A 14,553-nucleotide genomic window follows, 5' to 3' on the forward strand; every position below is an offset into this window, starting at 1 on the left:
ACACACACACACACACACACACACACACACACACACACACACACACACACACACACACACACACACACAGAAGGGACTGCTGCTAAGCCAGAGTAAAATGTTGATTCAGAGGAAGATCACACACCAATTACCAGTGGATTCTCCTTCTAATCTGGCTGTTCTTGCCTTTGGCTTAAATCTTTGCCTCAGATCATCAACATATCAGGGCAATTTCAGGAGCATGAGTATCTGCTTGAGCGTGTGTTTGTTTTTGAGGTATGGAAAAGCTCAGACCTTTTACGTTTTTTAAAGAATAAAAGCATTGACTTTTATTCACGCAAAGATAATGTATTCAAGACTTATAAATCTCTACTTTGCATTAACAGGATCTAATAAAATACAGATGGTGACAGAGCAATGTAAAGCTGTCTTCAAATGATGGATCCTAATTTATGTGTCAAGTGAGACATGTTAATGTTTACAATTGTGTTTTGCATTCACGCTTATGACCTGACAGTCACAATTCCACTTTTAAGTGGCCATTTATTTCAGCCCAACTGGTATTTGCCACAGGTATGAGAGTGTAAAAGTAAAGAAAAGCATAGTTAGGGTAAAGGAAAAGGGGCATGAAAGGAGGCCTGAATGAATGGAGTGCTAGATTGGAAAATGAAGGAAGAGAAGGAAGGAAACGGACGCCGGCTCAGGGAGCTCGCTCAGGATGGACTGTTTAATGCTCAGTCCATATAGCATCTTTATCTCTTGCTCTCAGTCCCCGTCTTTTCACTCCCTCATCCGCATGCAGGTCAGCTGTGAACAAGTGAGGAGTGAAAAAAAGCAATAGAAAAACCGACTGTGGCGGCGAGCAGAGATAGATAGAGCATCCTCCACTCTTCTGCCAATCAGTCTCCGCCGTCAAGCATTGCAGCATGTGCTGCTTGCCGCGCGATGTGCAGGGGCCCTTCCATTTAACTTGGCTATGTAAAAGGTTTTCTCAGAGGCCTTAAGGAGGCGAGTGCCAGGGACTAGATAAGGTCCCCTGTCTGCCTGATGGGCCCTGCCGGACTGAGGGAGAGCCGGGGATAGGGAGAGTCAAGTCCAAAAGACTATCTATTGAATAATGGAGGGAGAGTTGTGGGTGTGAGAGGAGTGACAGGAGAGCCGGGGAGGGGGGCTGCTGTAGCTGCTTTTCGACTGCGGATCTAGAGTCTTTTAATTCCCCAAATCTATTTTAAAGTAACCAGAAGGTTTCTTCAGCCAAATATTGGCTGTGTTTCCCGCTGACGTATAAAGCAACATGACAGGATCAGGGCTGTTGGTGGTCACAGAGGTAAATACACTCTGCAACCTGCAGTCAAGTGTGAGTGCCCGTTATGTGTCCTTTAGATGAAAACTGCTGAGAAAACATCCTAAAATAAGGTTGCAGTCGAAACGCAATGAGTTCTCAGAAAGTTCCCAATTCTGGGGGAAAGTTTCTGCAGTCGAAACATGGCTTACGTGTGTCTACTTGTAAATCTTCACCCTTCATTGCTTTAATGTGTATGTTGTTTTCAGTTAACGTCAGTGTATCCTTAAAAAATGAAAGTGCTCACTATTTCCTCTGTCTTACATTCTTGTTGTATGCCTTTCATCTGAGTTTTTCTGTTTATTTCTTCACTCACACTCTGTAATTTCACTCTTGTGCCTCTTGTCCTTCCTTCTAACCTGTGTCCATCCCTAAAAGCATGCAGCCGTTTTTTCCTGCCCTAAAATCATACACCTATACCAACCTTGTTTCTCCCAAAGTCTTTTAACAAATTTGCAAGCAAGAAACATTTATCAAACCACTGTGCTTGTGGCTTTTACAGGGCACAAAATATTGACAACACATTAGTGCTTAGATGAAGGGAACACAGGTCATAATTTCTTAAAAGCACCCAACAAACAGCTTTTATTTTTTCCCCATTTTCTTTTAAAAAGACCACAGGGTTGCTGGCAAAGGGACATATTGATGAGAAAAGCATGACACATTTGATTAGACAACTGAAGCTCTCTGAGAGTCAGCACTGTGAAACCTCTCTTGAGTGCTGGTCCATCAACAGTGAGTGGTGACTCTCATCTGCCTGCTGAAACTTCCAATTTATTTACATTTACATTTTGACATTGGCATGTGGGCTTGACATTTCTAAGATAGGGAAGTGTCTTGTGTCTCAACAAGATTTTATTCTCAGAGTAATATGTCACGTCAAGACACGTTAAGTTTTGATATTCCTGATGTGTGTAGACTACTTTTCTGTGAAAGCCAAAGGGGTTTTTATCTCGTTAGTGAGGTCTCCTGTTACACATTACAAAATGGGTGTCAAAAGTGCTAGGTATCTCGCTCTCTATGCTCCCAACAAAAAGACCTCAGAAGAAAAAAAAAAGATTTTGATCAAACAGCTTGGAATGCAATGCAACTAATGGACATGTTTATTGAAAACAGTCTATCCAATGAGTTCTGGTTATTTCCTTTAAATGGTGTTTATGAGATGCAAAATGGTCCTTACCTTTTTCTCCAGTATTTCAAGTTGCTCTTTATAGAAGCTGGAGATGCTAGTCAGTTCCTTCTCTTTCCTCCCCAGTTGTTTGGCCTGAGAAAGATGAAGGAGAGATTTGAACAAGAAAATAAGACAATAAAAAAGAGAAGAATGCAAAGCAATAAAAATGTTTTTTTAATATGGTAAATTATGATACAGCTGTTGTAGAAGTTCTTCATATTGACAGATGAAAATTTACTATATGAATATGACATGTGTAAGCTTGGATAAATTCTAATTTCTGAATGTATGGCAAATAAGGTGGAGAAGGAAATCAATCCAGGTACTAATTATAAAATTCACATAGTAGTTACAAAGTGGGTAGAATTGCTGAAAATAATGGCTTAAAACGTCACATTCATTTCTTTGCTTATGAGCATGCCACACATGACAGCAGCCAGAGGAAATGCAAGGGGGAGAAGCAATGAGGCGAACTGTTGCTTTCACTGCCCAAGAGACTCAATAAACATGACTATAATACAGTACTGTTTTCAAGACAAACAAATTGATTGAATACACACCTCACCTATGATATATTATATTGTTCAAAGTATCAGTCATCTTTACTTCATGATCCAGTAAAATGTAACCACTGTATGAGCGGATGCAGTACCACAAACCCACTTATGTAAATTATAGTACACACATCTACCATTTTTTTTTTTTTTTTTACCAAATGCAAGCTAAGCTACAGGGACATTAGATATATGTTTTCTGTACCAGTGAGCAAACAACATAAAATAGTTTATTCTAAAAATAGATTAACAGCACAGACATTTTAGAAGATCACTGTAAAAAGGATTATACCCTCACCAAGTGTGTTTAAAGCATTAAATTGAAAGTTTATGTTTTTCAATTTATTATCTTAATGTGTAACTGTTCATCTGTTACCTTATACATCCACTCTCTTTCGATTATATGATGCTTGATTGAAATCTTTAATAATGATGATAAAAAGTGCATCACATTTACATCACAAAGTAAAAAACAAAAGAATGGTATTTACTAGCGGGTCCATCTCGTGTAACAGAACTTACAAAACTACTCAGGTGGCATGTGTCTGGTAGACCGGCGGCACGGCCTGACAGGGCGATGCTGGCATTAGGTGGAGGTGAAAGGACTTAATGTGCCCGCTGAGCTTTGACAGGCAGCAAGATGGCAGATGTCTGTAGAAGACCATAGTTAAGGATATGGCGTAGCAGCATGCAAGTAGAGAAAGATAGGAGGCAGACGTCAAAAAGATACACTGTGGAAACAAGTTGCCAGTTCAGCTTTAGAAATGTACATGCACTGGGGGGTTTAAAACAGAAGATTCATTTTTGAGGAAAGTTTTACTAGAAGGTATAACATGAGTAAGGCAATGGAGTAAGGCGATGGTATGTACTGTAACTACATTTTCTAACTCAAACGGAATTGAATGGTAGTAAGCTGAATTTAACTGCTTAAGTGTTTAGATGCATCCGTCAGAAGTTTTGGCCATGCTAGAGAGAGTATGCAGCAACTGTACAACTGTACAATCATTATCACATATTGTGGCTAAAATGCATAAAAGGATTGGCAAAATGCACATGGGGTACACGGGATGGCTGAATTCTCTTCAGCAATCACACAATTAATCTGAGGAGGTTTGTGTGCCTGCATATTAAAATAATGATCAATCAGTGCTTGGCCACTCATGAACACATTGTTTCTAACCAATAAGGGTAATGAGGTAAACAGTGCTACAGCAGTATGAACATTATATGGTGCATAAACACAATGAAGCCGTGAGTTTTGTAGAAAAAGGCAGCATGGATTGACGTAGCATTGAAATAGACCCCCCCCAAACGCACGCACACACGCCATGGTGTAATGGTGACAGATTGCTGTACCCGAGTTGTGCATTAGTGAGTTTTATATAGATTAGATGGAGCAACACCATCTTCTATGGATGATATACTCCTCTTCTCTATGGTGAATAAAGGCATGTAGACACACCTACATGCTGATTGCCAATACATTTATTGTAATCCAATCTAATCTTATCCTGTCTTAATAGGCACATGCATCCCCTAAAACCATATCTGTAAATCCCTATAATGTGCTCACTGCACTTTTTCTTTCTGGAGCTGCTGTTTGATGCTTAAGGGCTGTGTGTGTATATGTGTGTAAAATCACCTCTGCTAGCAGCACAGATGATGTGCAATTTTCTAGCTGAATACCTCACAAAGTGTTGTTTTGTGGAATGGTGGCGGCAGCAGCCTCACTTTAATGCACAATGGAAACATGACATTTAAATAGAGAAGAGAGAGAGGGAAGGATAGAGTGAAAGGAAGAGGTAGAGAGAAGAAAAAACAAATGTAACTAGAACAGCAAGCTGTTATGACGGGGTCCAAGCCTCCCGACTCCAGTCGCTCCTGACGCGAGTCGCCTCAGAGGACCTGGGAAGCGTGCGAAAGCGGGATCCAAAGAGTAACGTTGGGGAGGCAAACGTCAGGAAAAATCGAGACGTGTGAGCCGCAAGGTCTGCGGTAACGCAAATATCCCATTAACATGGTCTACATTCACTACAGCGCTACCCGAACCACCAATCTTCACTAAATTTGGTACCGAGCCTCAGAGCGGCATGCTGAACATGCATCAATTTTCATGTTGTAGCGTTTACAGTGGCAGAAACAATGCAAACGCAAATTTTCCATTTAAATGAATCGATTTATTGGCCAAAAGAAATTAACGTTGATTATAGAGCCCCCTTATGGTTGATCGTCGCCAAATATTCCCCTAAGCCCCCAGGATGTACGTTTAGGCTGTAGCGGGAGTGTTATGAATAAAAATTATAAAAAATGAATAACTAATGAAAAACAAATAATGATTAATAATAATCCTTAGAAAAAGAATAGGGTTCCACAGCCCTCGGTAGACAATGGTAGTATTGCTTACCCAGGCATCCAAATCTGCTGGCTAGGAGGAAGAATATAAGCAGGGGTTAGTGAGACGGCAGAGGGTATAAAGAAGGCACAGGGTGGGAAAAGAGATGATAGATACAAAAGGCGGGAAACTGAGAAGGTAGGTGAAGTTAAGATAAATAAACAGGCAGCAGAGATAACAGTAGAAGAAAGTGATATAAAAGGGAAAAAGTTTAATAAAACAAGTCAAAGAATAATCAACACCAATGTGTACAAGTTGCACATGTTAGGCTGAGGACTACTAATTTATAAAACCCAAATTGCTGATGTTGTGAGAGATGTAGTTTTGGGCTCCAACAGTTCCATAACACATACAATGTGTCCCAATATGCATTCTGTAACCAAATAGCTTACTAGTTTGCCAAAGTAGTGAAACAACATATGAAATCTCCTTATTAATCATTACATTGGTTATCCTTTCTGCACAGGCAGTTAAAATTGTTCTCCACATATTCAAGATGTTTTTGGTCTGAGTCTGGCACGTGATCCTGTCTGCACGTCACACTTCCATCCACACCTCCTGCCCTGTCCACCCATTTTTCTGGTTTCTCCACATTACCTGCCCAGCAAGTTCCTTGATTGTTCAGAAACCAGTATTTGTAAAACATATATGTTAACCCTAACGAACACATGTTGAATTATATCAAGAGAAGAGAATAGGTTTTAATCCATAATTTCCTGACTTTGACAGGAAATCCATTCAATAAAAAGTAGGTTGTGGTTGTTCGAGCATTGCCTAAGCTAACCACTTAGCTGAAAAGCAACAGATCACTGGTCATCAAAAGTCACTGAGCTTGTACCTCATACAGGGATAAAGCTCACAGTCTCAAGACAGTAGGAGCTTGTATGCCCCAGAATGTGCCTGTGGCCTATCATTCAAAGTGAATTGAAAGTATTGCTTTCACAAAAATCCAGAAACCCAACACAATAAAAACCATGCAAATCAGTAATAATTAAATGTAGCTAATTTTCAGCTTGCATATGAATATTTATAAGGTTTATCTAATAAAAATGTAGGTTTTTGTGTAAAATATAACACAGACAAACAGGGAAACATATTTGGATGTGTCTAGACTTGCCCACTCAAACCAAGTGCTCCCAGTCCAGCATTAGAAACAAAACAGAAAGGGACAGATTAGAGCAGTGGGTGGCTCTAATGTTGCCATGCCTCATAAAAACACAATTCAGTTAAATGAGGTGAACTCACAAAGCCGGTTACTGCAGAATGCGTGTGTGTGTGTTGGGTAATTTTGTAACGGATACAACCGATGCCATCTGTTTAACCTCCCTGTTCTTTGGTGGGAGGCCCTAAACTGAGTGTGCATGTGTGTGTGTGTGGGTCCCATTTCCATCGGTAATAGACTTTTGAAGAGGCGAAGCGGCTTGTTGCGATACAGATGCAGACAAACACACACCCAAGCAGTTTGGTGCAGTCCATGGGCCATAACAGACAATGGCATTTCAGGTACATCCACTCATCGTTGTTTTGTGGCTCTGTGCTCCCTGGTGACCAACAGTCAGCAGCCTCAATCTGCACATTAAGAGTCTGGATCAACTGAGCCAGCAAAAACACGACCAGGAAAGTATTCTAAATAGACTAAGGATCATATATTCCCCAAGATTTGTACCAAGATCAAGCTCTTACCATGTAGCATTAATGCATTATTAATGAAGTCAATTGTGATCCCTCAGTAAACATAAATAAGACCACAGTCTAATTGGATTGTAGGTGTCTATAAACATCACATATGGATATATCATGGATATATTAAACAGCAGGTAACCATAGCAACAACATTTATCCCTTATTCTACACTGCCAGTAAAATTACTAGTAAAACTTACATGGATAGTGGACCCAGCAGAGTACCATCTTCAAATTATGCTTACAATAACAATCTTAACAATCACCCCTCAATCGCCAAAATCACCCTCTATTTTCCTCACGTCATAGTCTAAGACATACATTAAAGAACTGCTCTCTTCCCTCCTACTAAAGCAGCCAGTATGCTTCATCAGCAAATCCTCAAATAACTTATTATTAAAAAACAATATTGCGACATTCACACACACTTCCTGCAGCAATTAGCCCACTTTACAAAGATGAGAAAGGAGTCTGAATCTAAAAAATCTGCTTATTATTATCTATTATTTATTATTATCTATACTTAACCAAATCATGTTTGCTGTGGTTGTACCATGAGGGTCACCAGATGCACAGGCTTGACAATGCTTTGAATCGCTTGAACTAGAACTAGTTTGAAATGTGAAAGCATGAGACCTTTTGGTCTCGAACACCACCTCAAGAAACGCTTCCTTGCAAATCAATTATGTAAATACTAAATTATGCAAATGGGTACATTTGAATAAATCTATGTGTTTGGGGAGAAAAGATTTTGGTGTGGTTTTCTACTTGGAGTCAGGAGTGGAGAGAAAGCGAGAGAGCGATGAGGAAACAGGTCAAAAATGAGGATTAGACTTGAGAATGTCACCGGCAGACAGTTTGTGCAGTCAAACTCCTGATTTGGATTTAATTAGGGAGGAAGACAGAAATACAGACAGAGAAAATAAAATAAGAGCTAATTCACTTACAGCTTTCTTCCTGTCATATCTCTGTAGGAATAAGTACGGTAAGCACATTCATCCTGTGTGCCGGTAATAAATGCCAATGATACTGCCGAGTGCTGTCCCCCCAGCTCTTGTTTTGGTCGATGATGATGCTTAGCTAAAACGCCAGAGTGTTGTGTGGATTTGCCGTCAAAGGCACACTCAAGGATTTATAGAATATTCAATATTCTCTATGTGTTTCTGTGTCACATGAAAAAATCTGACCTGCTTTATTAAAAGGTGCTCTAAGCAATGTCATGTATTATTAGGCTACAACATTTTTTGTCACATACAGTAACCATCTCCTCACTATCCGCGAGCTGCCTGTCCCCAGAACACACTGTAAAAAAAAAGAAAAAAATACGCGGCCTCTGTAGAAAGCCCAGGTTCCACAAACAGCAACAAAAACCATTCAACCTGCATCACCCAAACATAAACAGTGTTCCAGCGTTCCAGCCAATAACCGACAAGAAGGATTTGGGGTTGTGGGTGGTGGGTTAGTGCGCGGAGGAGGGAGGGACGAGCTAGTCTTGTTTTGTTTGAAAATACTTCTAACGTTAACAAGAAGTAACGTCACCCAACATCGCTTAGAGCACCTTTAATGTACAGAATACATTTTTCACTTTTGAAATAACCAAAGGTATGTCGCATACTTCATCAATTTCACTAATGAGGTGAATACAGGGAAACTTAACAATTGACGGGGATGTTTCTTATACGTTGTGTGTTCAATTTATATCCACCAAATTGGTATCCAACGTGTTTAAATTATCTTCCACTTTTTGTTCATTGTTTCTCATCCTTTACAAGTTGCAGGTGTGTTTAATTGACATGGGGTGTCATAGCCTACTTTCTCTCACACACGCACAGACAGAAGAAGAAACACCCAATAGGAGGGCAACACACACCGAGGAACAACGCACGTCAAAACAACAGTACCCACTGTTTTCTGTGTGAACCCACACACTGGCATCATCTTCTCCAGGTGTCATATGCCACTGTCATATTTCCCATCATCGTCTCACATCAATATTTCAGAAAAGCAAATCTGCGCTAGCATACCTTGACAGCTTCTTCTGGCGTACAGCATCATAGGTGTCAACTGGCATATGTAAAATGATGTCATATATATATATATACATATATACATACACACACACACACACACACACACACAGTATATATCCACACATACACAAACAAATAACTTTTTTGCCCACCAGTCACAGGGGCTTGTAGATGCTCAGTTTTACCAGCCACTTATATTTTTTACCAGCAACTTTTTCCGGAATTCACATTTTTTAAAGAAAGTGCACTAGCATATTTTCAATTGCTTCAGTTCATTATTCTCTATTATTAATAAATATTTTATTAATATAGGCAAATAAAAAGTGTTGTGGAAAAAAATGAAAGCCTTTATTTCCACACTCTGCTCCTGACTTGGATGACTTATGGTCTTTTATTGCCCCTAAAATAAGGTTAGTTGTTCTGCTAACAAACAAATTATTTCCATATCCTGAAGACAAGTAGCTTCAACAGTAAGTACAGTGCATAGACTGGTCTGCGAGAGAGAAAAAGGCGTTAACGTCACACTTTCCTTCGTCCCCTCATTGGATTAATTTTGTGGATACTACTGTGTGAGTGCGTCAATAAGTAAGTCTGATGACAATGTTATGTAGAATTTATGACTGTACGTTAGCAACAGGAGGCTAATTAACAAGAGTTCTATTTTATGTGTGAGCTAATATTGCGCATCTGTTCATGTGCGCTGCAAGTTATGTTTCTGTTTATTGAATGCATTATTCAGTGAAAATATAACCACGAATGTAGTTTAATCTCAGTAAGGACGAATATTAGGTTATTACTGTTGCTTTGTTAAAGGCAAATGTTCCACTGTATTGTTGTTACACAGATCATGGAGATCTGACTAGACAGCACCAGAGTTTAGTGAAAGTACAGTAGGTCAAGTTGTAATGTGCTGCCCCTACCAGCGGCAGTACGTAATACTGTCTATTCACAGAGGGCAATTAAATGTATGTCAGATCAACTGCCAATTTAGGGGACATCGGCCAACCCTAGTAGGCTAACTATTCCCTTGTTTTCCCTTTGCCACAATGCGCTACTTTTTCAAAAAGTACCTTTTCCTTTTTGTTACTTCGCCCTCAACAGTTTCTACTGCTGACTCTGCGGCAATCCTCTTAAAACCAGGGATGTGTTTGCCACATTTTTTTAAACCAATGTCATGGATTAGCGCTGAAAACCACTCCACCCGCCACTGTGGTTGGTATACAAGGCAAATTACCCGCCATTGGCTGGTGGTGGATGCTAATTTCTCACCCTGCATATGTACAATGCGCTCAAATTCAAAATTCACAGGCCATCAGTGACACAAAGTGTTACTCCAGCAGGGGGCATTTGTAAAATATGCACTAACAAACCTGTCACAAACATACCTGGCAAGCCCTAAGACCCCTCAAGTGGTAACTTCTGTAGTTGTAGGTGGACGGGCGACAATTCAGTACATAAAGGTGTCAAAGACAGCAAGTTGGGATGTACGGGAGCTGCTATCACCGGCATGTGAGGCATACTGGTATGCAGTTGTACTGAACAATCTCAGCAAGGGAAAGCATGGCACTCAACTCTTGCCCCGCTTAAAGTAAACTACAATATGTTACAGTACTGAAGTAATTTTGTCCCTCTGATTAAGGTTGTGAGGCTTCCATCTTGATCACTGGCAGTTAGTTACTGGTTAGGTTTTTGCAAGACCAGATCAGCACCAGATCTCTGCCTCAGGGTTATCAACACAAACTGAAACTGCACAGCCTCTATCAGAGTAGGAGAGCAGTCCAAAAACATGTGTATGAATCATCACACTAACACCTGTGGGTGATATGCACACCTGCATGCATCCGCAAAAACACACATAAACTAACACATTAGCGTGCACACAGTACAGTAGAAATAACAGAGGCATGAATTGGTTAGTCTTGCCATTTGCTCATTAAAAGTGTGTTCTCGTCACATAGTCGGGGTGAGGTTAAATGAATTGACACTTCATCATCAGCCTGGTTTCACACCACAGACTGTCACACAGACAGATAGTCAAAACGTTGACTGAAAGAAGGACAGAGGGACAGAAAGATGATTTAGAAAGAGAGATGCCGTGTGAATATGAGGAATAGGGTTTGTTATGGAGAGAATGAAGGACGGAGGAAATTAGAGAAGAAAAGACAAGGGTAGTAGTGAGGGAGAAAGATAGATAGACAGACAGACAGAGAAGACAAAGACAAGAAACATTAATTTTAATAACTGTATTTTAATCAACTCTGTAAACAACTCTGCAATCTTAGAGCTGAATGACCTTTCCAAATCAAAAATTCTCCTGGGAGGAGGAGACAGCGCATATGTGGCTGCCCAATATTTACAGACATGCCACCACCTGAGGGACAGTGAATGACCGACGCACACACGCACAGATACACGCACGTGAAAAAAAAAATCAATTTCTAAAATAAAGATCAGACACACAATCAGTGACATAAGCCTCTCCACTGCCTTTATGTTTAACTGCGATGAATGCAACTTAAACTACCAAACTGCTTACAGGACGATAACAAATTAACCTTTGACTAATACTTTGATTGTTTCAACATAAATCCTTATTTCCATATGTGCATCTGGGAAAAATTACTTTTCCTCTGGATAATACCTCTTGTCCAGTTATCTCATTACATCATGACTGCTCTCTAATAGGAGAGGTATTCCACTCCTACACATTTGTCCTTTGAACCGACAGGATTTGTGCCCCACTCTCTTACTGCTCTACACCGATCAAAATCTCCTCAGCCGGTGAACGCTCCCCTCGTCAGCAATTACGGTCGTTTGAGATGATGGGGGAGTACTGTAAGCGTGTGTGTATATGTGCGAGTGAGTGTGAGCGTGCACAAAGGGCTTAGCTGCTTTAACATGCAGAAAAGATGTCAAGTCTGTGATTACACTTGCTGATAACAAGTGGTTTAGCCATGTGTGAATGTGTATGTGTGTCTGAATTACTGCTGTATTTTACATTGTCAGTTTCTATGAGAAAGAAATTCAGAGTGTATATCGGAATGTGTGCGTGCAGTATGTCACACTTGCAGACTCAAATGTCATGGTTATGGAGAAGACCCACTTGGTCTCAACAAAAACCTCTCTCACTCCGCTGCCATTTTTCAACTAATTTTTCAGTTCATTCATTCTTCATTGATCCATCTTTCTCCTCTGTCCCTCTGCCACCCTCCGTCTTTGGCTAACAAAGCAGGGTTAGCTATCTAGCCGACTGGCTGTCGAAGTCAGACATCTGAATCTATTATTATACCACGCTCAAAGTCTCTTCTCTCCGCCTTTCAGCTCCTTTCTCTTTCTCTGAGCTCTATGGCCTAATGCTTCCATGTGCTTGCTGCCTTAGCCGCTGACTGCTACAGTACATGGGTATACAGGATTCTCAGTCCTGTTTTATAGGTGGGTCATGGGAAAAAGAGGAATGAAGGTCAAAACAAAAACAAATGTGTTCAGTAAGTGCAAAGGTAAACTGCTAGGCTGACTTACTGTAAATGCAAGTGCTTCCATACAAATGCAGATTTAAAAGTATTTTTCAACAGATATCCTCAACTGTGTTTTGTCAATTAAGCTATTGATTATTTTCTTAATTAATCGATTAGTTGTTTGGTCTATAAAATGCCAGAACAGTGTGAAAAATGTGGATCAGTGTTTTCCAAAGCCCAAGATGACATCATTAAATGTCTTGTTTTGTCCACAACTCAGAGATGTTCAGTCTATGGCCGTAAGGAGTGAAGAGACTAGAAAATATTTACATTTAAGAGACTGGAATCAGATCTTTTTCAATTAAAAGACTTAAACTGATTAATTGATTATCAAAATAGTTGCCGAAATGTAATAGTTCACAACCTATAGATTAATCTTTGCAGAACCAAATGACTTCCTGATAAACAGACATTGAATAGATGAACAATGTTAAAGGATGGCCATTTTATTGTGATGCTACTGTGTGATTTGTATTGCTTTGAAATCTACTCTACAATGATGTGTTATCTGTTGAAAAACAATAATTTCAGGGTTGTATTTTAGATACACGTTGCAATCATTGGTTGAGGGGTAAAACAAAATCCATCCAGAGATTATTTTGGCATTGGCTGAATACAGCTAAACAAACATGTCCATCTGGTGCTAGAAAGCAAACACTCAAAGCAGCTGAAGTGATATGAATTGACAGATTGATGTAACCACAGGCAGTGAGGAGGGATGAGACGGTGGGTAGCAACAGCTGATTTGCCTTTAAATCATTGATGTGTGATTAAGTATTTAAACATGCCAAAGATTAAATAATATCTAGAAATGCCTACAATATATGTAATACACTGATATAAAGAAAACATACTGAACGAAGAAATCAATAAAAATAAGGGTATTACATGATATAACAGTACACAGATTAATTTTATTTTGTGATCATTTACAAATGTCTTGAGACGGCGGGGGGGGGGGGGGATGCTGCTGGTTAGCAAGAACATCTTGTAACTGAAAAACTGCATCTTCAGTGCAAAGCACAATTTCCACCCTTGTCAAGAGTCATATCCTTGAGTTTCTACACAGCAGCAAGGCAGTACTGTTAACATGTGTGGCATCATCCGCTGTGGTCTGAGTGGTGTTTGTCATCTCGGGTCTGACTGAAATGAATGTTGGGCTTTTTCACGCTGGTTTTCATCATCTTTCCTTTGGACAGTGTCAAATGCTTCGCTCTGAGTCAACACGCGCATGCGCACGTGCATGCGCAAGCACACACCCACACACACACGCACGTGCACACACACACAAAAGAGAAAGATATAAAAAGAGGAGGAATAAATGCTGAGAGAACATGTTGCCCAGGAGCACATGTTGCTGTGCAGAGCACGCATCCATCCTGCTTTTTAACCCCATGGCAAACCTGCTTCAACAATGCCATCTACTGACTATTTTGGAGGTTACATCCTGTTTTCTCATCATCACTGATCGCCCTAATTCAAGAACAAGACAGTTAGTCAAAATATGCAACCACAGGTAATATGTGGTAAAATGTGCTGTGGTGAAAGTGATCTGGGTGGGTCTGACAACATAGCAACCACTTGGTTCTGTCATCAGCAGACATGGACTATCCTTCCATTGTTATGCTGATGAATTGCAACTTTATATCAAGACTGCCTCAAGCCCCTCCATAGCCATGTCACGACTCATCACGTGTCTTGAGGAGTTAAAGGCATGGATGAAAAGCAACTTCCTCCAGCTGAACCCTAGTAAAACTGAGGCACTACTTGTTGGCACCCCTCATCAGATTCGCTCCTCTCCCATTTCTTGGTTCATCTTCGACAATCAGCTCATCATTTCCTCCTCCTCAGTCATAAACCTAGGGGTTCGGTTTGACCCCCAGCTGAC

General features: G+C 40.2%; 1 protein-coding gene across 3 annotated transcripts in view; it reads right to left on the reverse strand.

The window, feature by feature from the left end:
- Positions 1–14,553, reverse strand: part of LOC117943232 (MICOS complex subunit mic25a-like) — a 58,596-nt gene that overhangs the window by 33,827 nt on the left and 10,216 nt on the right. For 2 of the 3 annotated variants that reach the window (XM_034869224.1, XM_034869225.1), the window contains exons 5-6: positions 5,451–5,471; positions 2,502–2,585 (exon numbers count right to left, since the gene is read on the reverse strand). In XM_034869224.1, the coding sequence (XP_034725115.1) occupies positions 2,502–2,585; positions 5,451–5,471 (105 nt within the window). The remainder of the gene's footprint in view (positions 1–2,501; positions 2,586–5,450; positions 5,472–14,553) is intronic. The other variant, XM_034869226.1, reaches the window with a different exon arrangement.

The sequence above is a fragment of the Etheostoma cragini genome, chromosome 4 (assembly GCF_013103735.1).
Source record: "Etheostoma cragini isolate CJK2018 chromosome 4, CSU_Ecrag_1.0, whole genome shotgun sequence".
In the NCBI taxonomy this organism is placed as follows: domain Eukaryota; kingdom Metazoa; phylum Chordata; class Actinopteri; order Perciformes; family Percidae; genus Etheostoma; species Etheostoma cragini.